General features: G+C 35.1%; 1 protein-coding gene across 2 annotated transcripts in view; it reads right to left on the reverse strand.

Annotated features, from left to right (window-relative positions):
* The window catches only part of AGMO (alkylglycerol monooxygenase), a 187,925-nt gene that overhangs the window by 73,288 nt on the left and 87,456 nt on the right, over positions 1-27,181 (reverse strand). For both annotated transcript variants that reach the window (XM_059839402.1, XM_059840254.1), the window contains exons 6-12: positions 16,874-16,940; positions 15,321-15,386; positions 15,142-15,221; positions 14,101-14,235; positions 13,495-13,611; positions 6,374-6,456; positions 5,128-5,233 (exon numbers count right to left, since the gene is read on the reverse strand). In XM_059839402.1, coding sequence (XP_059695385.1) covers positions 5,128-5,233; positions 6,374-6,456; positions 13,495-13,611; positions 14,101-14,235; positions 15,142-15,221; positions 15,321-15,386; positions 16,874-16,940 — 654 coding nt within the window. The remainder of the gene's footprint in view (positions 1-5,127; positions 5,234-6,373; positions 6,457-13,494; positions 13,612-14,100; positions 14,236-15,141; positions 15,222-15,320; positions 15,387-16,873; positions 16,941-27,181) is intronic.

The following is a 27,181-nucleotide window of genomic DNA, read 5'->3' on the forward strand; positions in this document are numbered from 1 at the left end:
TTTAATAAAGAGATATTGTATATTTTATCCAGACCAATTGGATTCCATGCCGTAAGAAATACCAGAATTGCATCAAAGATCAGAGAAGTAGTCCATTTGGTACAGAATACTGTCTCCAAAAGTTTTTGGAACAGCTACATCTACCATGTTTAGATACTCTCAAAAAGTAAATAAGCTATTTGACCACAATAAAGCTCATTTCTACCTTCATTAGTTAAAGGTTGAATTACACCCTGCAGCACAAGATTCTGTATATCTTCCAAAGCTGGTTTTATTTCTAATGTGCCACATGCCAACATAGAAAAGAAAACAAGTTATTAATTTAAAACATCACACATGTATAAAACCTCCCTTTTTCTCTCTTTTCCACCATGAAAGTTGCCCTAGATTTTTTGTCCTTCCTACCTGTAAATTAATACATGCCAGCCAACGTAGCATAGCCAGGCAGCTCATTAAGTTGCAATGCAGAAGTCAGAATGAAAAGATTAACTCTTAGATATAATGCCTCAGTTACAATAAAGGTAAAAGATAAACACATCAAGACAGACATCTATTTCCTCCTCCCTCTACCTCACTCCTAGCCTCTTAGTTTAAGAGTCTGTGTTGCAGCTACTATGAGAGTTGGTGAAAATATTTAAAACAAGAGTTCCAACAACATGTCAATGGCTCTCATTTCCACTTGCTCCTCATTAGTACTACTGTCAAATAACAGCCAGTGTTTGACCAAATTCAGCTCATGGAATATGCTGGCTGATGCCAAACCAGAGCAGTTGGATGGAAACAGTTTAAAGAGGTGGACCATCATCACAGATTTATTTTTACATATCGTGCCTGCTGAACTGTCACATAACTGAACACACAAGCAATGTTTTCTGCTACCTCCAGGTGGTTAGGAGGCTCCAGGCCCAGTCTGACAGAAAATGATTTGGCTTTAGTAATACACGCAATCATCACATTACGCAGGCATGAAGTAATCAGCCTAAAGAAAGCTAACTATAGGATAGTTATAACTATAGGATGTGGCAGCACAGATTCTCGAAAGAAACGCACCAGCTCTTCAAACCAGTCAAATATATTCCCTGTCACCAAGATTTTTACTGACCTCCACCCAAGAAAAAATTTTCCTAAGATATAAAAATTTCCTCATATATCACCACTTTTTTCTTAAATAAACAAATAACACATAAAACTTCAAACAAAGAAACAACGACAAAAAACTTCACTCCCTCCCCCTTCTACATTCACTTAATCATCCATATGAAATATATACAGGAAAAGGAACAGAAAATGCATGCTAAGGAATGTACACTGTTCCACCTCCTGTGGTCACTTTTGTAGTGATGATAGCTTCAAATTATTTTCTTTGAGAAGAAAAGGACACTGGGAAAGATCCCCATGAGTATATCATATATGAATTCAAATACAATAGCAGGGAGGAAAATATATTTAAATTATCAGAAAAATAACACAATTTTCATAAGGAACTAAGTCTGGTAACACACAACTTCAAAGCATTGATGGAGCCAATGCTAATTTTACTTGGCTGCAGACACAGAAAACAACATATTAAGACTGCAGCTTTAGCAAAAGCAGAGGTCTTTCTTTCTTACACAACTATAACAGCATTTTGCTTCCTCCTTCCCTGAGCCCTAGCATTAAGAAACTTTTTCGCATCACTTACCTGAAAAAAATCTTTGTCTGGCTAAGTCAGCCCAGATGGCAAAGCCAGTTAGCAGGGCAGCAAGGAGGGTAAGAGCCAGAAGGCAGGACTGCTCCTTCTACTCAGATTGCCATCTTCAGCTGTTTTTTTCATGCCCACCTGAGCTAATCTAATGGCAAAGTGGGAAAGGCTTGCTCCTTGTTTCCTCCATTCTTCTCCCGTCCCTAACTGACCCCCTAGTTTTCTCTCATTTCTTCTTTGTTTCCCATTTAGTTTCCCCCCAGAAGGTGTTCTTCCAATGCAGTAACTGTCAACGTCTCCTTATGAGCCAAACACAATCATTTTCAGTTTAAAGCACCTATTTTTGGCAGTTAGAATACCCTTCAAATAAGTATCACAAGGATATGTTCTTTAGAAATCTTTACTGGTCCTAAAGTATTCTTGAGAAATAGGAACATATGAAACATAGTAGCAGAAAATCCCCCACACATATGGAAAACAGTAACATACTTTTTCAGTCATTATTGAACATGCTGTTGGTAAAATCAGTCTTGCACTTATCTGCTGCAATGTGCACCAGTAACTTAGGAATTCTGAGAAAGAACAGTTTGTTAGATTCTTAAAACACTTCTTTAAGTAATCATGCCCTTGAAGGCTTAATTTATAGAAAAAGTCAAACACAAACTTTCTTTCATGATGTTGTGCTTTCATTCTTTAACACTGGATTACCAAAGAATTGTTAATTTGGTAACACACAAGGATGAAGATATAAAGACAACATATTTGAGCATATTACAGGTTATGATTACTAGAAATATTAGATTAAAAGGCTAAAGTCAGCTAAATCTAGGTGTATGCTAAAGACAAGATATTTAGATGAGGAAAACAAAATGATTAAATAAATGTTTAAATTCACACCTCTTAAAATTTTGTAAGAGAATGAAAGAGAAAAAGAGCAAAGGAAGTCTAAAAGCAAGCAGATTAACTATGTTATTATATTAGGAAGGATAAGCAACTTGGAGTGATGAACAGAAACACTTTTTAGTATAAATTTTAGACCTAACTTCTGGAGAAACCATCGGTTTATGCATTTCTTTCGCTTTCTGGTATTGCTGTTCAAAATGATCACGTCAATATTGAGGTAAGACATTACTGTTTGAAGACTTTTCAACATGAACTGAAAAATACCCAGAAATCTCTCAGATTTTTTAAAATTTATTTTGACATAAATTCCATTAGACCCATAAGAACATGCCTACCATGCATATAATACATTGGGAGAAAAAGTGGATCATTTATTTTAGAAGTGGGTCATTAATTTTAAAATGGGGGACATTTTGAAGTTCATTACAAATGTTCAGACTACAAAAAGGAGATCATTTTTTATTGTAAAGATGGTGAAGCACTGGAAAAAATTGTCCACTGAGGTGGTAGGTGCCTCATCCCTGGAAATTTTCAAGATCAGGTTGGTTGGGGCTCAGAGCAACCTGATGTAGCTGAAGATGTCTCTGCTAATCGCAGGGGATTGGATTAGGGGATCTTTATACTTCATATTCGAACTATTCTATTATTCTATTATTCTACTATGATCACAAAAGCTATTTATATCATGAAATTGATGACTTGTGGTAAAATGTCAAGGGTGGAAATACTGGCATCACTCAGTAACATTATCTATTCTGGTAATTATTTGAAAGACACCTATTTTTCCAGTATTTTCAAAGAAAAATTGTGTACAAGTAGTCTGTCTCTTGAAAAAAATGGACAATAGTCCATAGTGTAAAACAAAGGACTGAAAATAGAACAACAAATAACTGTAATATGAAGGATGAAGGAATAAACACAAGGAAGAAAGTATAGGAAAGTAAAATAGAGAAGAACTCAAGATGACAATAAAATATTTCTTTTAATGACAGTGACATGTAAAGCACAGGGCAAGAACCACTCATTTTATTATCTTCTTCATGAAAGAAAAGGAAGCCATAGAATTCCCTATAAACAATAGGAATATTAATCTAATCTTTTTCTTCTACTAATTTCTTAGCAAGAGACACTTTTATATACAAATAGAGAATTCAGCAGGGCAAGAGTTGAGGGTATATATAATCACATAATTCTCACAGAGTTCAGTTAAAATAGCCAAATAATTCAAGTCTGAAAGCTATGTCTCAAGGGCAAGCTAAATTGTTCCAAAATTTTAGAATTTGTTACTTCAAGCCTTTCTACTGTATTAGGCAAGTAAGGAAATTTTACAACAATTTTCAAATTATATTTTAGTAAACCTCTTAAAATAGCTGCTAAATTCTTGCAGACTCTTATCAAAGGAATTCAAAAACCATTTGATTTATACACCAAAGCTCTGACAGTGTAACAAGGGGGCAGGGGAGAAACTAAACAATTCTCAATTAGTGGCATTTATTTAGCTTTAAATATTGTCCAATAGCTATTGTTTTCCAACCCAGGCAGCAAAAAACCCCACAAAAGAACAGAAAAGCCTCCCAGAACTACAGCAGCAGTAGATTTTTTTTTCATTTTTCTAATTCCATTTTCTTTAGAAAAGCAGGAGAAGCGAGACTATTTCCAACTGGGAAAGATGCTATAAATTTTGCATATATTTGAAGTCAAAAGAACCATTCTGAACTTGTTTGGTTCTCAGTTCCTGCTTTGATTTTCAGTTCCTTTTTTTTGATTATTTTTGGATTTTTTTCTGATTTTAAGCCAAAAGAGTAACCTTTTGATGAGGTTCTACTAATCAAGCCACCCATTCATAAACATATGGTTATGAATAACCATTTTTGTCTGGTAATCAACAGTAAGTAGCTTGGTAATGTTTCTCAGATAGGAATACTAACAGTGACTATTGTTATTTCATTGCGATAATATTAAAAGAGATATGAAATACCAACTGTACTGGAAAGGAAAATAATAAAAAGAAAAAGGCATTAACAGGATAAAAGTAAATGCTAAGGACACAGAAGTAACCACACATATCAGATCACAGATCTATTTAGTCCTGTATCCACTCCTTGTTAATGGCTAAAAGTCTGTTTCTGAGGCACAGGATTAATGCAGAGCAAAAGACTTTAGATTTAAATCTTCCAGCCTCCAAGAATTTTCATATTTCTCTCATAAAAGGAGAATTTAACAATCGAAATTCAGCAATGCATTACTATAATTCACTTTAAAGTATGTGGACACAAGTAAATTATTTTTGCAATAAGTGGTAAATGCAGTCCTTCATGATCTTTTTTCCAAGGATAACTGGCATCTCAGTAGTGAACTGGAATAATTTTCTTACAAAATAATCATAAGAAGTGACAAACAATGAGATAAGAAAAAATAACACTCTATTCAAATAGCATAATGAAAAAGAAGATAGTAAAATGTAAATGTTTAATGTTTCTTTTTTGTAAAAAGATAGAAAATGTAGAATAATCAGCATAGACAATTTAAAATAAATGTCTTACCTCATATGCATAGCCCAAGAAGGGAAAATGACTCCTAAAGTGGCCAAGTTTGTAAACAACTATGAAGACTAAACAGCGGATGATTTCCAAAATTCCTGCTTTGGACCTAGAAAAGGGAATCAATTCAGATTAACATCCAATCTTTTCCTCTTTGCTAAGTTCAGTGAAAAAGAGAAAATAGAATTAGTTTGTAATGTCCTCCACTTATATCTAGTCATCTTTCTTAAAGCTAGGTTTTTATGATATATACCTTACATTGACTTACAACCATGAATTAGCTGGTGGTGAGAATACCCATACTTGCAAAATATATTTGAACTAACATGAATGGAGCTGTATATTTAGTTACTGTCCTTTAATCTCAAAAATTACCACAACAAAATTCTGAGAACTGCTACGTAAGTCATTCAGAATCTTTTCACTGGTCTACTTCTGTCAATTTTTACTAATACCTCTTTATTAACTCCCTAGGTAATTCACATGTCTGGCATGTTTACAGATTTTTACCTATCTGAATTAAACTGTTCAGTCCTTAAAATTGAAAGGTATTCCTTTCTGAAAACATAGTAAACAGCAGGTGCAAAGCAGTACCGGCACCTCGGTCTCAAAGGAAACTTCTACTCCACATTTCTTCTCTGTCAGGGCAAGTAACTTCTTTGTAAGAAAGTGTGGATGCAATTTTCTCTTCTTTAAGGCCACAGCGCCCATATGAGACTACTTCAAATTGTATTTCACTGGCCTGGTGTATTTGAGATCCAATTTCATTTGAAGCCATACTGATTAAGTTTTTGTCTCAAGTCTACACCATCTTTCACATGATTTTGAGCCCACTCTGAGCTACACTGTGTGCTCTTCATATACCATCACAGTATCTGGCACCTATGGCATGTTACACAGGGCTCACACAATATGACCTGGAATAGCCTCAGACAGCTGGCAGGTCCCACTCGCCTGCCACTGTCCCAAACCCAGAGGAGTGCACCCAGGAAATGCAACCACAGAGGAAGACATGAAGAGCCCATCCCAAAACCTTTCTGCAAGGGACAACACAGATGTAGTCACTTCTTGCTATGGGAACAATCCTGGATTTAGGTGCTGGCTAGTCAAGTGTTATTTTCTAGTAACGAACAGCATTGTGTGCGTCTGGGTGATTATATCTCTTTATTGATATAATTTCCGAGATTTACATATAGTTATAAAAAATCCATAATGAAAGAATAAAATCCCCACATATTTTTTATCTTACTTGTTCTCCATAAGTAGTCCAAAAGATGCCAGGGACAGAATGATAAAGCCGATTCTCAACAGAACTGTTCCCTGTGACAACATCTGTTAAAGGGCAGACAAAAAATTCATTTAGAATAATTTTCTAGAGAGCAATGGTGTTTTTACAGAACAGTAGCTTGAACTTACTGAGTGAAGCAAGCGTCCCCTTTTAAAGTAATTTTCTGCTTTAAATTTTAGAGAAAAAAAATCTGCTATGGATAGCACTCATACCTGGAGTAACCATGTTCATAGTTGGTTCCTGAATACTGTATTAATGTTGAATGTTATCCCCTTCTGTCCTATGTGGTTTTTCCCCAAAGTTATTTGATTTTCTTTTGACTCTACTCAAGAGGGAAGAAACTTCTAGATAAAAATCCCAGCAGCCTGGTCTTTAAATTTCATATTATGCTACCAGGTCTTTACAATAGCCATCTTTGAATCCCACTGGATACAAATGCCAATGTACTGGTGAGAATAACAACTCACAAGACATGATCATGTTTAAGATGAAACAAAATTAATGTTTTCCCTTCATGACAACTCGACACTTGGCTCCCAAGGCAGCAAAACTTTTTAGCTCATATCATTAACTTCAACCAGACTTAAAACACTTTTAAACATTAACATGTGCATGAGTATTTAGAGGAATTGCAGCATGAGGACTTCTGTCCTTAAAATTTACATCAAAATGACATAAACAAAATTCAGAAAAACAAAAATTATTTTGATTGTAAAGTCTGAATTTTTAAAATTTGCTAAATATTTATTTTGTATTCTATACAGCTGCCTTTGAAAATCAAATATTTAATAGGTTTCCTTTTTTCCCTCCCTGACGTTGTTTCAAATATTAGTTTTGAAAAGCTTTTAGTTTTATTTTATTAAAACAAAACAAAAAAAAAAATTGGATCTGACTCAGTTACAGAAATCCTTTCTTGCTTCAGCAGCAAAAGAGTTTATGAACAGCATCTTGTGCTTCATTTGCAGGCATTGGAAAAAAAAAACTCCACAAATGTCTGCCCTGATTTCCATAAATCCCATTCAGTGACATGCCCAACTTCCTTCGGTCATGGCCCCAACCCCTCAAAGAGATCTAAGGTAAGTATCTGTGAGCATGGGAGGCCACAGGAGGATACTCTCAAGTTTTACAGCTGTGTGAACTTAGAGTGCCCATGTTTGCAAAAGACATCAAACCACACACTCAGTCTGGGCGAGTTTCTGTTGTTTTACTGAAGGATCACAAACACCTACTTAGATATCCTCAACAGTTATTGAACAAAGAAAACTCAATCCCAGCAATGAGCAAGCTGAACAGCAGCCTCACCAGTTTACAAGCCAGAACACAGTTCTCACAAATGACACCTGTCAAGCCACTCTGTTGCACAGATTTGTACCAGGTGAGAATCAAACTTATTACTGCATTTCCACATTACCAATCTGTTCCGTTCCTCCTTATGATAAATTTTTCTTCATTAACAATAGGAGAAATTTGTTTTGAAGTGAGAAAATGTTTGGTCAGAGCTTTTTTGTAAAAATCAGGCATGTAAAAATCATAAATTCTATTTGAATTTAATTAAATGAGAAGTACTTTAACTGCTCATCTAGCCATACTGAGTTCAACTTCCACTTCAGCTTCCTGTACAATCTGGGTCATAAAAAATTCAAGAAGTGAGCTAAGAAAAATATGATTTGGCACAGGCATAAGTGAACTCACACATAAATTTCTTAGAAATGCTTTGACAGGCTTTTCAAAGATTGTTGTTTGTCTAATAAAAGAGTTTTCCAGGGAACAAAGACCAAAATTCAAGACTTTTCTCCTTAACGACTGTCCTCACTTTTAAGTTGAAAAATTACACCTTTTTAAAAATCTACTTATTCTTGCCAGGTGGGTCTGATTTTTCTTTGTTTCCACTGTGATGTACCAGGTCCTGAAGACCGCCTGAAAAATGCTCCCAGAGCGGTAGAGCACTAGAGAAGCAAGGTTTTGTATCTTCTGAGGCAGGAAAGAGAACTAAGCATCAAATCCAGACTTCCATCAAGTCATGGAGTAGCTACATTACAATATATGGCTAAAATCACACTTTGTGGAAAATGAATGAAACTGCAGTGTTTTCATACAAGTGCTAATACCTGTCCTCAGGAAGGATTCAACAGTACATGCTATGAATGAGCAAGGGTGTCCCTAGTTTCCAGTTTTAAAGAACTGCATGATTTCAAACTTTTCTGCCTTTCAGTGTTCCCAAGCTGTCTAGCTTGTTCCCAGGCATCTGGGTTTCCTTGTGACTCCAGCTGCAGAAAACTGATAGAAGCAGATAAGATAATGCTGATTCATTCTACCAGCCTTTAAGTTCACTGAAGTGCCCTAAAACCTGGTTTTAACCTAAGCTTTTGCTGAAACTTGTGGAGAGAGCACACTGGGAACGTGGGGATAAGCTAAGCACTTTAGGAATTCCATTTCTTGCCATTAGTTAGACTACAAGCCTAAGGACTACATTTGGTACTGCATTAAGAGTTGGATTTGAGAGAATGATGGAAATGCTTCCCAAAAATAGAAAATTTTGGGTCATATTTTTGCAGTGGTTTTACTCATAACTTCTATCAAGAACTTTTTTCTTAGCTTAAAGGTATATTTTAATTTACATTACTAGAACAGGAAAAAGAATTAAAATTATCCTCCACATATATCTAACACGGAAGAATAAAGCACATACTAAGAACTTTACAGGAAATTAATAAATTTCAGCTCAGTCTTAAACATGGAGTTCCAGAAAGAAAATGGAAAGAGAAATACATTTCAATGTCTGTTCATAAATCAGAAGAACTGAAGCAACCTTATAACTTTTTAAAAAATCAAACTAAAATGTAAACAAGCCTTTATCTTTAAATGGTTAAAATGCTATATGAAGTTCTTTGGTATAATAACTACCTGAGCCAGGTGTGATCATATTTTACAGACTTGTTTTTTCAGGCCAATTTCCGTTTCTCTTCAGACACACTCCTACTTGAACTATACTATTTTGAACACTAGCTATTTGTAAAACTCCCTAAGCTGAGCATGCACTCTGGCCCAGAATGTGAAGGACTGGAGGACTCTAAAGCACAAACGGCAGATCCTGGTTAATTTCAAACTGGCTATCACCAGATTCATGCAAAAGCATGGGACTGTAATGCCTGAGCACAGTGTGGCAGCTTTCCACTTCCCAAACCATCAGCTTTTGGAGTGGTGAAGGGTGAGGCAGAAAGCCTTACTGGGAATCATTAAGATAGAAGGTGCAAGTTACCCTTCACTGTAGGTACACGCACCACATTCACATACAAAAAAAAAAAATTTCCTCATTTGTACTGCTAGTCAAGGATTACCAAGAAATTTTCAGTGAAATACACCATGTTGCTATTGGGAATAACATCTTTTAGAAAACCAGCCATACAGTGTAATTTTTACCACTGTTAGTTTGCTTCCCTTACTTTCTCTTACAGCTCCAGTGGTATAGTAATATGCTGCCTTGATTCTTTTATTTGCTTTCAAACATGTATCACCCTATGAAGTGGATGCTGGCAGCTGAGGCATCCACTTTCTAGGCATTACTCTACCAAAATCAACAAAATAGTCAGTGGGTTATATCACTAAACTAACATCATATATTAAATCTATGCACTGCAAGGAGCAGTGCAAAAAGAATGTGCCTTTTACACCTTCATTAGTGTTAGCATCCTTGTTCCACCTAAACATAGTATGCATGGATGCATATATAAAATAAATGAGTATTTATATACTGGAGTATTTGTATAAATAGAGAAGCATGTGGGACCACAGCAGGTTCCCCAATTACAAGTCAGCCACAACTCTGCAATGTGGTTATTGGCTCCAATCAAGCAGAAAAAAATATTTCTGTTGGATTTTCATTTCATTTAAAGTTTTAAAAATATCTTTGAGCCTCAAAAATTGGGGGGGGGCAGGGGCGGGGAAGAGGATTATAGAATTTTGTAAGAAGTTTGATGGCTTTGTAATCAACAGAATGCCATAGCATTAGTATTTTCTGGTTTTTTAGTAATGAAGAAAACTAATTCATTTAAACAAAGGAAATGTTATTTCAAATATGTATTTAGATAAGCATTGAAATATTCAAAGTTGACTTTTTATACTGCAAAGAACTAGGTTTCCTTTGGAAGAATAACATGGATGCATTTTCTCATTCTGATTTGTCCAGTGGTTCAAAAGAACTTATAGGAATGATGTCAGCACATTTCATAAGTTAACAGTTGCCCTGATCTCATATATCAGATGATCAGATACATTCATATTAGGAATGCTAATATGATGCTATGAATTTTCTATTGTTATGTGTTGTTATCCGTATGAATTTATTTTAACTTAGAATTCCTAGAAAAAAAAAGTTAATTCTTAGCAATATTACATACACTGTACTTGGTGATGTCCTACTGAATGGATACATTAGCTGTGTTCTTAAGTTTCAAGAGATCTATCTTAGTAATTTCCATCTAATTGAAACTACTCACATATTCATATAATTATAAGCACAGTAAATGTTATAGTATCTATTAACAGTAAAAAAAAGACACTGCAAAATGTGTTTAAGGTGCACTTCAATTTGATTTATATGATACCTGAAGTTCTGGAGCTATGAGACTTTTGCTTTGAATGTACTGCAGTTTTACACTCCTAGCACTCTCTCTGGGACTGATCCAAATCCCATTTCTTCGAGGAGCTTTGGATCAGATCTAGATGCACAGAGCTCAGAAAGCAATTTTTATTCGCTGGATGTAGTGCAGATCACTATACAGAAAACAAACACTGCATGCTCTCTCCTGTGGAAAATATATATTTGTTCTTTCCTGTTTTGCTCTTTTCATAAGTTAAATGTAGGTCATTCAGACAGAAGGTATATGGTTGCTCTTTATGGATAGAGAAATTTAACACTTCTACAGGGCGTGAGACCAAATACTGAGCAACTGTAATCACTTGAGAAATGTAATAGCTGTGTGCTGTGTCTTATGGCTGTTATGAAATGGAACTTATACCTAAAGATGAGGAAAACAGTTAGTTTTCTCCATTTATGGAGCTATGCCACAGTTATGACATAATTCATAGCCAGACAGAACGTTCCAGTTGTATCCATAGACATTTCATAACTCAGTGTAGTGGAAAACTGATATTGAAGAAAGGTTTTTTGCCAAGTAAAGTTATTCATACACAAGCTTCCTTCTCATGACAGCTTCTCCACTATACTGCAGAGCAATGCTGGAACTCTGCCTTGGGACCAGCACTTTCTACACCCACGCTGAAGGTTTATGTCCTGAGATGAGGTGCTTCCAGGCCCCTGTGCTCTCCTTATCCTTACTACCTTATTACCCTGCAGTTTTGTGCAGAGAATTTTCTAGTTGTTTTTCTACAATAAGTTCATAGATGGAGGATCTTGAGGATGTTTCCTCCATGACTGAAAGAATTTAGTGATTATCTGGGGCTTGGGTGCATTCTTCAACTGTCTTTATTACTTATTCTTAAACAGCTGCAGTTACCAGCAGATAAAATGATGTAGACCATCCATTTTTCCTTCCAGGACCAGAAAAAGGCCAAAAGAAAAAAGAATAAAATAGAAAAAAAAAAAATCGGACTCCTTAATTCTGGCTGCTAAAAGCAACAGCATAGAGTAAAGAAAAAAAAAAAAAAACAAAAACCAAACAATCCAAGTGCAAAATGAAACAAATGGAAAAAACTCAAACACAGAGTTTGATTCCTATGCAAATGTAGGAATCTAGAAGTATTCTGGAAAATATTGCAGAGGTTTTTCTCAATACAGGAACATTAGCAGTCATGTATACTGTTTGACTTGTGTATTTTGGAAGTATTAATTCATACCTTTGGCTTAATTTCCTGTCCTTATAATACACTAAGCCTCAGATGATTTAGTAATCTCCTAATTCCCTGCAATTGCAGTGTGACCCTTTGCAGAAGTAAACATGGTATGTAGAATAACTCCATACTAATCCAAAGGATATGCCTGAGGTAGCTTTTATATTATACCAGGAATGCTACATCCTGCAGAGTCCAATGAGGTGGGCAGGGGACAGTGACTACTGCTGGCCAAGGGCTGGAGATTGCCAGGTGAGCATGCAGGACAAGGCTGAAGAACCCAAGGGGCCCAAAAGGCCCCTAGGGTTCTTCAGCCTTGTCCTGGAATGTGGCAACATGGGTGACACAAACACAGCAAGAGCACTGCTCTTTAACTAAGGGGGTCTTAGAAAGGGTTTAAGAAGAAGACCAAAGGACATTTTATCAAGCTAATAGAGTTTTGTGGTGTTTCTGTACATCTTGAGAGGTCTTTGACTTATTTGTGGGAATATTATATCCATTAAATCCCTGCTTCGTAACTACGAAATTTTAGCTTTAGTACATGAGGGAGAAAGACAGGGAGGAAAAAAGGAGCTTGGAAGGATGTGAAACCTTGGAACCAGTTAATGCCTCATTTCTTTTAGGTGGACATGGCCTTGTAGTTCACCTGCACAGGCTGCTGGCTATCCATAGAGGAACCAGTCACCACGGAGATCCCACCAGGAAAGTCTGTGGTGATAAAGACATGCCTCTCTTTGCTGTGCTTCTATCAATGCTGTTGTATGTTGGAGATTGGAAGAAAAATTTGCCCTGACTTTGTGCTCCTCCAACTCTGAACTCATGCTGACACCAACGTACCCATCTGCAAGCACTGAAAGGTCATTGCAAACTTCCTTCTAAAGTCTGGGCATCTAATGGTATGACCAATTTTAACATCTTAAAGCTCCATAATTTCAAGCTTATGAGGTACTAAAAACTGTAGCAGACACATACATCTTCTAGGCAAATTATTTCTATTAATAACTGATATGGTTATTAAAAACTGTTTACTAAACAATATAAAATGTATATTTAATAGCATGGAATTATATATTTCACCATTCAGGGTAATTCTTTTACAGAAACTAGTTATTATTTTAGTAGTTCAAATATATAAGGCTGTAGAGCTGCTGCCAATCCTTTAATATTTAAACATGTTGTGTGTCATTGCTGTTAGCAGGAGATATTATTTCATAAAGGAAGGAATTACTTACAGTCATAGAAGCAAGAAGTTCGATGTACAAGTCCACTATTACAGCAAAATGTACCAGTGCATAGCAATTAAGATAAGCTGGTACCCATGGATTGAAGGGAACTTCTTTTCCAGTGATCTGTACGAAGCAAAACAGTTACTTGCCTTCAAGAATGACCTGCTCTGGCCTGTTGCTCCTTAATATTCTTTACACTTACAAATACAAAAGGAGTGACAGCTAATTGAAGAAAGATAATCGACTGTCAAACTTATGTACTACCTAGTTTGAGACAGTTTAACTTTGTGTGTTGGTGCATGCCCACAGCTGAAAAAAAAGGAGAAATTACTGTACTCCATAGAAAAAAAATGGAAAATCTCTTCAGGAAATGAATAATGAAAAAATAACTTAAAAAACCACGCTTTTTCTGTCAAATAAAAAGGAAAAAACCCCACAGTTAAAACATTCATTTCCTTCAGTTTCTTTTCCTAATTCATCTTCCCCCATGCTTTATGACTGCTAATTTGCTAATTTAAAATAGCATGTGTAGAGTTTTTAACATTGATCCAGTAGCATTAAGAGGCCCAAGTAAATTACACACAACTGAAAGCCTGTGCATGTTCTATTTACCACTGGGATTTCCTCAGGAAGGCCAAGTCTAGGTTTGCCTGGTCCCCAGCCTGGCCCTTTGAATAGGACAGAAAGCTTATTGCAGAATCCAGGTGTGGCCCAAAACGTGTTCCAAATATGAGCCAAGGGACGTAACTGAAAAAAAAGTAAGCAATTTTTCATTGTTCACAAAAAAAAAAAGATTAATAAAACATTGTATTTTATTAATTTTTCGTTTTCAAATAAATGATTTTTCAAACTCTGTAAAGAGAATAAATTAGAAATAGATGAAGAAAGTTCAGAAAACCTGGCAAATAGGCAAAAGCAATATGAAGCCCTTGGTTAATTTGGTGAGGATTACAATGACTTCTTCTCAGAGGAAAATCTGTTTTTTCATCTGTGTCTCCTGTAATCACTCCTGAGTATTTAGTGGCATATTGTACAGCTATATTTATGCAGTATGATTTGGTTACTGGGACCTTGAAATAACACACTCTCAGTAATGAAATTACTTAGTATCTGACTGAAATGGATATAATTGCACATCCTCCCACTTTCCAGCCATGTCAGCCCTGACAGCAAAATTTCTCTTTCTTTGAGATTCCTCCTCAGATGAAGAATCATTAAAAGAAAATATGGACTCCACTGTTTCTCATGTTTTTGCAGAGAATTTTTACCTATCTTAAGTGAAACCTGAAGCAATAAATCTAAGAAGCACCACACTAATTAGTTTTCTTTTTTTTATTATATGCTTTTGTCTGTGTTTCGCTATTTATTTTTGCACTACAAAACACCTCATTCAGTCCAACACCTTATATATCACTGTTCTAATTATTTGTTAATTTTACTGTTATATATTTTCATGATTACTACAAGCTCTGCATATACTCAATGCAGTGAGTAGAAATGGCTGTCTCATAATGGAATACTGAAGAAATTGTAGATAATGTAATTGGCTGGTCAGCAATGCAAGGATGTCCTCAACTGTGCCTAAGAGAGGAGTTTCTTTTGAATATGACTGAATGTTGAAGATATCAGAATCAATTATGAAAACTATAGCACCTGGAGCATGATGGGATCAAATGAATTTACTGGATGTGTTAAGCCATATACAACTTTTGCATCTTCGGCCTCAAATGTTCCTGATGGAAGAAGAAAAAAAAAAGAATAACAAACAATCAAATTCAAAAGTACATATATTTTTTTCCACCCTGATTTAACAAGACACTTCTTTTGCTTACCAAATATCCTGTCCCAGATAATAAGCGTGCCACCATAATTTTTGTCAATGCAGTAAGGATTTCTACCTAAAATAAAAATCAATTATGAGACAAGTAATGGGATAAATAAGAATACTAGAAACTGAATTATGAAAGAAAAAAAATCATCATTTGCATCACTTTATAATCTAAAAATAACTTTAAAAGACAGCTAACCCACCACTCCTCATACTTCTATACATATTTCTTTTTTTCCTTGATAGCCTTATGGCTCTCTTTCTGTTCAGATTCAAACATACAAACCCAATGTGTCATGCCCAAAATTTCTGTGAAATTCCGAGACTAAAACCAGGTCAAAATATATTTATAAAAGATAAACTAAAAAGCAAAAAAAAAATTTTTTCCATCAGTTTATACCTAAGAAAATATATTCTAAATACATATATGTGTAGTTATCTCATTAATATCTGTCAGGTGTCTCTGTCCTCTATGTCTTATGTCTGATCCTGCACTAATAATTTCAGTGTGAGGAAAACTGATCCTTCTATGTTCTCTAGGGAATGTATTTGTATATAAGCAGTCCTCTCAAAGTTATGAGTGAAGAAACATTGGTTACACATCCCTAAGTTTGTGGAGATAGTCTGGAGCAACTGCACAGCCCCTGGTCAGCTCTGTAATGATTTAGCTTGACTCCAGTCAGGATGAGACCATTAGTTCAGATTTACAGCTGAGCAAATAAGAGCAGAGTGTCTCCCTGACAATTACCACTAGTTGTGCAAAATTTAAGGACTAGACACTTACAGCACAACCACTGTGGATACAGTGATTGTGAGGATACAATAAACATTGGTAAAATCCCCTGCACAAGTAACTCCATTTGAGTCTCTTTCAAAATGTTCTTCCATTCCCCCTTTTTTTTTTAACTTATTTTAAAACTCTGCACACTAAGGATATCTGTGAAATCCACTTCTGTGTCTCAGATACATTCATGACATTTTTCAGTATGCAGTGGAGTTATTAGTACAATTTACACATGCAGTACAGTATTGAAGCCCTCTGAATACCGATAAAAATCAACCATGCGCTTCTGTGAAGTGATATTTACCAATAATTCAAACAGGTGAAATCAAATTCCACTAAGATATTTAAAAGTTCTTCTAAGACCTAGCCATGCTTTTCACATATACAGTGTTTGAATTTGAGTGCAAAAGTATGTTTGTTGATGATTCAGTAGTCAGGGAAGGATAAGACATTTTTCTATCACTCTTCATACTTAGAAGCATTGAATTTTTTTCCTCAAAGTCTTCAAAGTATTTAATGTTAACCAGACTTAATTTCTGATCAATAGTTAATCTTAAATGTAAAAATGTTTAAATTAAATATAAGTTCTGATTATATTATTTTTAAAACTGTGAAACTTCTAACTGAACAGGGACCACTTCTGAAGTAGAGGTGAAAATTAAAATCTTTCTGTAAAACTAATTTTACCGAAAAATTTTAGTATATTACTATTACTATACAAATAGTGACCCGGAGAAAAACAAAAGGAATAAGAGGTTCCACTTTTATCTTACCATGATGAACTCTGTGATGACTGGGAGTATTAAGTATCCATTCCAGAGGCCCAAGTGTGGTGATAACCTTAAAAAATGTAAAGTTTCAATAAACATGAAAATACTGTGTAAGACCAAGAAGAAATAGGGGAATGAAAAGAAGGAAAAGCTAAAGAGAGGACGTTCATCTTCTTGAGAACTGCATAAAAAGAAGTGCAGTATCTTTTTTTGAACCATATCACTGTATTACAGTTACAAACATCTTCATTAAAAATAATAAAATGCAAGTTATAAATTAAATTTATTTTTGATCCAGAAGCTAATTTCTTTTTATCTAAAAGTGAATTGTTTTTATCATTATTCCATGAGAATCTTTGAGAGAATTGGCAATCATGAACTGATAATAGGATGGAATCACAGGGAAGTGATTGCCCCAGTGTAGTAAGCACTGGTGAGGCTGCACCTTGAGTACTGTTCTCCGTTTTGGGCCTCTCGCTTCCAGAAAGGAAGCTGAAGTGCTGGAGCATGTCCAGAGAAGGGCAAGGGAGTTGCTGAGGGATCTAGAAAACATGTCATGCAAGGAGTGACTGAGGGAACTGGGATTGTTTACCCTGGAGAAAAGGAGGCTTGGAAGGATTTCACTGATCTCTACCTCCCTGAAAGGAGGTTGTAGTGAGGTGTGGGTCAGTTTCTTCTGCCATGTCTCAAATGAAAGGACAAGAGGAAATGGCTTTAAGTTGTACCAGAGGAGGTTCACATTGGATATTAGAAAAAAAAATCACTGGAAGAGTGTTTAGGCATTGGAATAAATTGCTCAGGGAGGTGGTGGAGTCAGTATCTCTGGAAAAATTCCAGAGGAATCTGGATGTGGCACTTGGGGGATATGGCTTAGGGGTCATTCTGGTGATGCTGGGTTGATGGTGGGACTTGCTGGTCTTGAAGGTCACTTACAACCTGGATGATTCTGTGATTACATACAAATTGTTTCACTCATTTTTCTTATCCCCATTTGGGACTCAGTGCAACTCTATGACACCTGTTTTGCAAACACTTAATGTCTGCAAATAGGTGCCATTCACCCAGAAACAAGTACTCCTTCCCCGTTCAGTACATTTGACTGCTTATTTCTTCTAACAGTAACCTTCTTTCACTCTGGCACAAATGCATTAACAGAACAAACCTGACTGGGGAACTGATGCAAATCAAAGCTGCTTTTGTTTTGTTTTTCTAAGTCAGTTTAACTAGATCAGTTTCTGATTTGGGTCCAATATATGGTCACTGTCATGAGTTGGAGGCATGAAGAGATAGTAGATCAGCATCAATTCATCATGGAGCTACTATCTAAGGCAATGACTCGACAGTATAGAAAGACAGCCTTGATCATTTTAGTACCAACCCAAAAATTATAGAAAGTATCCATTGCCAAAAGCCACCTCTAGTGTTTCAAGCTTTGTCAGAAAATGCTGACAAATTAAGTTTGTGACGGCAGGCTTTCTGCTAAATTAGGTACTCTCAGCTACTAAGGAATTAGAGGAAAGCCAGCAGTTACTTCAAATTTGGTGCTTTGGTTAGCTCAACAGAAGTGTGTGGAAAAACAAACAAACAAATAAAAATTAAAAAATAAAATAAAATAATAAATTAAATAATAAAACAAAGATAAATAAATAAATAAATAAATAAATAAATGTTTCTGACAATAGTGGAAGTATTTTCTTTGAACACAGCAACTATTCTTTAGTCCCAAACACAAATCCATCTGTCACAAATTGATGCAATCACTGGATGATCAAAAAGCCCATCTATTCACAATATATGCTGAAATGGTATCTATTCACCATGTCTAATTATTGCCATGATGTCTTGCAATTAAAAGGGAGCAGGGGGCATTAAAGCCGCTAAATAAAAATGCTTAGACCTTAAGAAACAAATCCAAGAACCTATAATTATTTTCCTTTTAGAGAATTTAATTAGTAAATTTAATACTCATACTGCCAAAAGGGGTGATCTGTAATATAATAATAGAAATAAGATAATTATGGAAAAAAAAAACCAAACCAAGCAATATTTAGAGGGATAGTCATTACTCATGAGAGCAGATTCATTGATCAAAAAAGGATTTTCATTCCTTTAAGGTTTACAGAACAAAATCCTGAAATACAGCACTTCCATGTCTCTTTCATTTACAGTTCTGCAAGTGCAAATAGATTTACATTCAAAAAGCAGACTTAGGATAGTCTTCAGATGCATTTAAATTGTTATGAATCAGTTGAAGATAATAAAAGGAAAAAGTAACATTTTTTCATTTTTTCTCCTCAATAACTGCAAAAATAACATCTACTTAATTGGTTAAGTAGAGAATTTCTCTAATTAAAGGAGTATAGAAATACAAAAATTCTTCACATACATAGAACTGTAATATTTGGACCATCTTTCTCAAAATCCTGCTCACACTTGACTGGAAAAACAGAATCCTGAGACAAGTTTCTTTTGTTTCATTTAAACCTAGAAGCCAAGGACAACATAAGCAGGATCGGCTCTCCCTCAAAATAAGTTCAAGTCTGAAAAGACCACCTAAAGGTAAGAAATGATCCATCATTCCTGCTAGTTCCATTTTCTGCCTTTCTCAAGCAGAACATCCCACTGTTTTAAGATATGTGAGATGTGACCATTAAATTAATTTAATCTGAGACAAATGTTTTGAATTGAACCTCAGCCCTGCACCTGAGAGAGCACTGATTTATCTAATAGACCACAACTAACTTTGATCCAGTTGGTTTAAATAGAATTTTAGCTCAGTATTTTAACAGTTTTTCTAAAAATAAACCAAGTGTGCACTAGGAGAGCAGGGAATCAGTAGGGATAAGCAGTCTTCACCTTTATCCCACAGGTGGATTATAATAAAATGTCCTCAGAATGAAAGCCTTCAGGTCTCAATATCGGCTGGTTAAATTAAAAATTTAAAACTAAAATTCATCCTTTTGAAAATCTACATAGTACATCCTTCTGCTAAAGCAGAACTATTTGTCTTGGGACTCTAAGGACCTCAGGGTAAAACTTGATATAAATTTATATGCAGAACTTTAAATAAATTTTTCTGACTAATAATAGTGGAAGTATTTTATTTGGATAATGAAACCTCTCTAATTCTTTAAAACAGTCTTTCTTTGAGTGATGAAATTTAAAAATCTACTGAAATATCTACTTTATGTCTTAATTAGTGATTGATATCCAGGCCTATTTTGAATAATTATTCACTCAAGGTCACCTCCATTGCAAAGACATTTTAGCCCCACTCTGATGAAAATATAATCTGAACAAACAATCACAACCACATGACTTTAAAGCTCAGAGGGGGTGCAAAGAAGGTGCAAAGGAGGGGGTGCAAAACTCTCTATCTGATGAAGCAAAAACCTAGTATGTTGATGTTAGCAATCCATAAATCAGGGCTTTGTCTAAAACACATCAAAAATACTTTTTCACCAGACAGTCAAAGTAGTACAGGGTGCTATTTCTAGAAACTTCCCTTGCCATCAGTAGGCTTACTTGTAGATATTTAGCTCATTCCTAAAAAAACAATAAAAAACTGTTGTCAGAGAAAAAATTTTGGTGCCAAAAAAATTATAAATGCATAAATGCTATAAATATAACCATATATCTTTCCAACATACAGAAATATATCACCACTGAAAAGCTGAATTTTGAAAGCTCTGCAGCACTTATATGTCTAACAACATAGCTCTTCTGTTTAAATTTCTTGAATTTTTCTTTATTCTGCCATCTTACCTGGGGCAAAACTCCTACAAGCAGATTTTTCACCTAAGTAAATTGGATAGGATAGCAAGACAATTTTTACCAGACATGATTCTGACATGGTCATGTCAAGCTGACAGGAACTTACTGCAGTCATACTGAAAGAAATTAATTTCATAAGAACCAACTCATAGCAACATTTAATGTGGTGTAGCAACAGCCCTGGTTCAAAAGAATAATTCAGAGAGAAGAAAGGCAGTGGCAGATATCCTGCTTACCCATCTACCTTTCATCTGTCAGTCTGTCCTCATTTCTGTGTCTTTATTATGTCCAGACATTTTCCTTGGAGAATGGCAATTTTAAAGGAGCTCAGACGCAGTCTTTGTAGCAGCAACCTGGCTTACACTGCAATTACAATCAGTCACCAAAGCACACAGACCACTAAGTTTCAGCCATTCAGACAGAAAAACATTTCCAGCTTACAATATCACTGTATTCAAATTGTTTTCTTAGATTATAAGCTTTCATGATCCCATATTAAAAAAAATAAATTAAACTTTTCAAAGAACACCAAACAAATGTGATAAGAAGATAAGCTTAGTTTTTATGCTTGTAATTGGGATTTTCATTTTAAAAAAATCTGCTACTCTAATTTTTGTATCTGACCTTTTTATTGGAAAATGTCTAAAAAGTAAAAAAACAATAGCTGAAATGTCATTGTTCCATAACCTTACCATCAGTACTTCAAAATTTTTTCATATTACTCAAAAGAAAAAAAAGTCTGCTTGTGAATGTAAAATATTCTTATTCTATGTATCATCAACTTACAGTGATTTGGGGAATGGAGTAAAATAGCTACTGGTCCCCTAAAAGTTGAAATACCCAAACTGCTGTCCAATGATAACCTTATCTGTATTTTGACCATTATGACACTGGGGGTTTACATTTGTGTTTGTTTCCCTGATTCAGACACCTACTGTTCTAAATCAACTTCTGTCTGCAATTTTTCCTTTCTCAATTAACACATCATGTGTACCTAAACTCCCATGCCAGTGACCCATAAATGAACTGCAACATTCCAACAAAACTCTTTTCCTGTTTCCTTCATTTTTTAACATCCTATTGCCACAAAAATAATTTTTCACTTGTCAAAATCCTTAGAAATGGACTCAATAAACTACCTGCAAATCAAATATGTAGGCATCTCATATATATGTTATAAATTTTTTTCCACAAAACATGTATTCTTCTTTCTTTCTTTTCTTTAAAAACCATCGCATTTCCTCTGTTATATTTGGGTATCACTAAACAATAAAGTAGAATTACTGACAATAATTGAAGCAACTCCAAAAGCAGTGTACTAAATAAGGCATACTTAGAAATACTTTTCATGCATTACTGAATAATGTATCCCGGAATTGAAATCTTCTAATGCAGATGATAGAAACTAAATGGATTTTTTTTTTCTACATATATAAATGGATTTTTTTTTCTACATTGTTCTTATATAAAGATGTTTCCATTGTGACAGCAATCCCTTGCCTAAAGGGAAAGAACATTATGCAATATCTCTTGTGGCATGTAAGCACCTCCGTTTGCGGTCTCAGAGTTTGTCAGCACCAAGGGAAATCTTTATTGCCTGGTACCTGCACCACTTCAATGTAGTTCTTGTTTAAGTAATGAGAAAAAATCGTGACATGAAATCCAAGGGAAACTTTACATCTTGTGTAACAACTCCTCCTGTCACCACTACCACATGAATCTTTACTTAGCTCTGTTTCAACAATGTTGAAGGAAGGAATGTCAACTGAGTAAAGCAGGCAACCTTACAGTAAAATTATTCGTATATAAAAAGTTCAGGGTTGATTTTTTTTTTTTCCTTTGAGCATAAGGAAAGCTGTTTGTAGCACAGCATTACTTTCAATATCAGGGTGTTACTGATCTGCAGGACAGAAGAGGGTAAATTCATCCCTGGAGCATCACTACAGAGTACTCTGAACTTAACTCTGGGCTTTCTGTTAGACTAGTTGGTAGTAAAACACATATTACAAGTCATTTCCTCATCAAAATCAAGGTAAGATTCTTATTCCTGGTATATAAATCTATATTTCAGACAGCCTGGTGGGGAAATTTTAAAATATGACCTTAATTACATTCCCCAGTAGAGCTGCTGTGTTAATTCAGGACAACACACCCATGTATTTATACAGATGGCTCTGGTGACCAGATTTGCCATGTAAAATCTCTACAGGGAAGCTGAGGAAAGGCAGAACTCCTAGGATATGTGCTTGTCTGCCAGTTTCACACTTTGAAATCCTTGGCAAACTCTGATTTATACACCGCCAACTGTTTTCCTATCTGATTAGGCAGTTTTCTACTCCAGTAAGCATGTAAAATGGATCTAGCTGAATTTCCACACTGAGGAATGAAAAAAAAATATTTATAGTTTAGAAATCAAACAAGTGAGAGGAATCAGGCATGTTGGGATCATAAAGAGTTTCATAGAGGGTGAATTTCTGATAAATCTGGATTGTAGGAAAGGGAGGTGAAAGCCTAGTTTTAACAGACACTCTGGTTTAGGGCATATTTATATAATAAACACACAGACTTAATAAATGTATCTATAATAAATTACCTCGAAGGCAGGCTGTTGTCACTTTCCATTGTTTTACACCTCAAAGAGGAGGTGAGGTTTGAATCAAATTGGCATCTTACATGAATATTAAGTTAACTGTTTCAACAAGTGGATGCAACCTTTCTGTTTTTTTCATAGGTCCAATTAAGCCTTGTGGGAAAGGTGAGCACATATAGGATATTTCAATCAATTTTTCCACTAAAAATGAAAAAACTTACAGTAACTGATTGGTTTAATTGCAGCATTACAAATAGCAGAGCATGGAGCAAGTCACACTTTCAGTCATAAATCAAGTTAAGCATTTTAAACAAACTCCAGGAGAAAAATCACTATACAATTTCAGTATTTTTCAGCAGCCTGACAAATACATTCTGGCAATTGCAGGGAAAAAATTCAAAAGTCATAAATCAGTATGCCAGCCCTGAAATAAACTAAAATATAGCCAATGAGGCTCTTCATCTTCCTTTCTAAAAAGATAAAAAAACAGCAGGCTATACTTAGTGATTTTAACAAAGAGGGTCTTTCAAATTTTCTGTTGGCTTTGAAGCTATAACTATATAGATTCTCAATGAGTACAAGCCATGAGAAAAACTCAAGAGCATTATGTGTAATATGTTAAGATGGAAAAAGAGGCATTTTTTAACAAAGAACAGAATCTCTAACATTATTAATGTGGTATCCTTTCATTATTATATTAAATTTTTTTGGTAAATGAGTTGTTTAGATTCTTTTTCCAGGATGCAGAATTTACTGAACTGTGTTACATCTCTAAGTAGCTCACTTCACTTTTATCTTGATAATTCTCCAGGGACCTAATAGACAGAAATGACCTAAATAAAATTCTTAAAGTACAATCTTTAGTTTTAGGGTTTCTGCAGGCAGATTAACAATAGTTAAGCTCACTGTTGCTGAAGTGAACATTTCACAGCTGTTGCCTGCAAGAAGTCTTTGGTGAAAGAAACAGCAGCCAACACTCAAACTCTAGGACTTAACTACAAGGATCCAAATTGCTGTTACTGATTACGTTCTTGTCCCATAAACTTTTTATTTCTGGCTTCACTAGCGACTCAGCTTCAACAGGGAGGATTCTTCTGTCTGGATTGCTGCCCATCAAATGCAAACCACCAACATAACCCTAATTATCATGGAACAGCCACTTCTGAATGAAAAAGATCATGGCTCCTGCGCTGCATGCTGAATTCACAGCAACTGGGTGCACAGCATTATTAAAATAGGAGTTCACACACAGTTAAGATAGGAAGCTCATCCTGACATTACTGAAGTGGAGCATTGGCATTCTGAATCATCACTGAGATTTTAGGTGCCCAAGGAAGGAACTCCAAACTTCATCCTGCTATGTTTTTCCTGATTATACTGTGTTCAAGCACAACCTACACTTAGCAGGACAGGAACAGTGTGCTCTCTTATGAATGTTTTATCTTCTCTCTCTTTTGTTATTCTTCTTATTTAAAACAAAAAGCAGAGTTATATGCCTTATATATCTAGAAAGACAATACTTTTCTCCCCTCATGGGGCAAGTGAAACATGGAAAACTGGAACTTATTTTACAGTTATTGCAAGTATTTGTGTTTAATGATAGTGTTGTCAGCTTTGCCCTTTTCTGCGTTCTGGCAAGTGCAATGATGACAAGACTTTGATCCTACAGGTTGGTCAGAAAATCTAATAAGCCCTTTTGGCAGACAGGCTGGATTGAAGCAGTGAGATCTCTTTGTTTCTTGGAATCAAGCTTAAGTTTTAATGTCTGTATTGCATATATAGCCTATCTGGACCTACAAAGTCACTGTCTGCATTAAAGAAAATATGTTTATCTTCCTGGTGTTTTTTGAATTTGTTTTCTTTCACTCCAGAATAAGCATGTGATTTGAGAGTTTGCAGCACACAAATAATGAATTTATGAGTGATAAAAGCATCAGCTATCAAAAATGGGGCAAGAACTTTCTTTTGTAAACCAGAGATTGGTTGTTTATACAAGTCAACAAACAGTTCTTTTCCTATTGTTTTTAAAAGAATTTCTTGGATCTTCGTTACAGTAAGAAGGTATGCAATAGGCTGTGGATGATGTCACCTGTTTCCAGGAATTCCAGTTAACTCATCATGTCATTGAATGTTCACTGACACAATCCTGAACATCAGACTAGGAGAATGGCTGTAATCACCTATCATTACCTTCATGCCTTTGATCACTTTTAGCAAAAGTCTTCTGTATGGTAAGTTTCTGATTCCTTGTAACCTGACAGGGACAGATGTATGTGTTTCTAATTTAAATGAAAGGGAACAGCAGACAGAGCTGTGTCTATTTTTGGCTAACACAGCAAATTAAAGGAAATAAATTCATTATTTCATTAAATGAAACAATTTACTAGAATGAAAAAAAATAAAGGTTTTCTTGGCATATGGCTTTTGAATTCAAAGTGACCTTCTAGAACCAAATTCAAGAGATACTGCAGTTTCACAATTCTACTCAATACATTGGAGTATTACTGATTTTACCTTTTACAGATGATACTTTTTAGATTAAGAAAAAATCAACCAAAAAAAACCCCAACAAACACAAACCAAAACACTAGCAGCAAAACAAAAGCAAAATGACATTTCTTATCCTGGCCAGAAGATCAGATCAGTCCACCATACTCTATTTCCAATGTGATCCATTCAATACCACCTGTATGCCAAGATTTTGCAAACACTTTCATGTGTTAAATTTGACTCATATCTTACTGACCTTATAGGAAATATTCACAGTCCAGTAAAATAATAATGAATAAATATATATATATATTCATTATATATTATTCTTGGAAATATATGACTATACAAACAATAAGTATATGAGTTATAAAGAATAAATATATGAATTTGTAAACCAGGCCCAGAGATAGTTTCCCTCCCAACAAAGCATCTTCTTTTTTATCTGCAAACTATTCAATACTTTCGCTCTTTACCAAAACCTTCCTTCAACTCCACAAATCAACCACAAGAATAAAACTCTTTTCTTTCCAATATGAACACTAAAACATGCAACAGTCAAATAGGTTTTGTAATAGTCAAATAAGCTTTGTTAAAATGCTTTTTAAATTCAAAGTCTTATTTCTTTATAAAATTTATTTTTCTGTTTTGAGAAATGGATTAAAAAACGACTGCAAGTACTTAAAATAGATGAAATACACTTTGCAACTTTTTTTTTTAACTCCTGAAATCCCTTCTTGCTTATTTAAATAAGACTACAGCACACAATGCAGAGAAAATAGGTCCAAGAAAATTGAAAAATAAAATTTGCAAAGAAATAGACCAATCTCAATTGTTAGGACCTGGAAACATATAACTGAATATTTTGGGTTTTTTTTCATACTGTCATTTATCACAGTGTCCTGATTATGATTCTTTCACCCAATTCTTTCACCAATAGACTTATGTCTCAAACAGCTTCTGCTTGAAAAGACAAATAAGTCCTCTAGAGTTTCAAGAATAGGTTTTGCTATTGATATGATGGTAATCACAGGTGTACTGCTACTTAGAAGAACTTATGTCTACTTTTTTTATGTATGCTTTTTATCTGTTTTCCTTTATTTCACCTGGTTCCTCAATCTGTTTAATTTCCTTATTGGAAAATAAAGTCAAAACAAGACAGTTTTTTTTTTCTGAATCTGGCCATCTTCCTAGGTATGATCTGATTGATGCAACAATTTAAGGACTGGGCCGCAAGCGCTCACTTGAACTCAGGGAGCCCAGATGGGCTGTGCAGGGCACGAAAGCAGGAAGAATTCCCAATTTCTCTCTTCCAAAGCTTTTTCTTAAAGAAAACTGAGCAGAAGCCAAAGGTAAAACAAGATGTAGACAAAAACTTAGACCAGTACACAATGTGCATGCATAAGTGAAAAATATCCTTTTGACAAATACCATGCACTTCCTCAGCAAGTTTCAGT

The sequence above is a fragment of the Haemorhous mexicanus genome, chromosome 1 (genome assembly GCF_027477595.1).
Source record: "Haemorhous mexicanus isolate bHaeMex1 chromosome 1, bHaeMex1.pri, whole genome shotgun sequence".
In the NCBI taxonomy this organism is placed as follows: Eukaryota; Metazoa; Chordata; class Aves; order Passeriformes; family Fringillidae; genus Haemorhous; species Haemorhous mexicanus.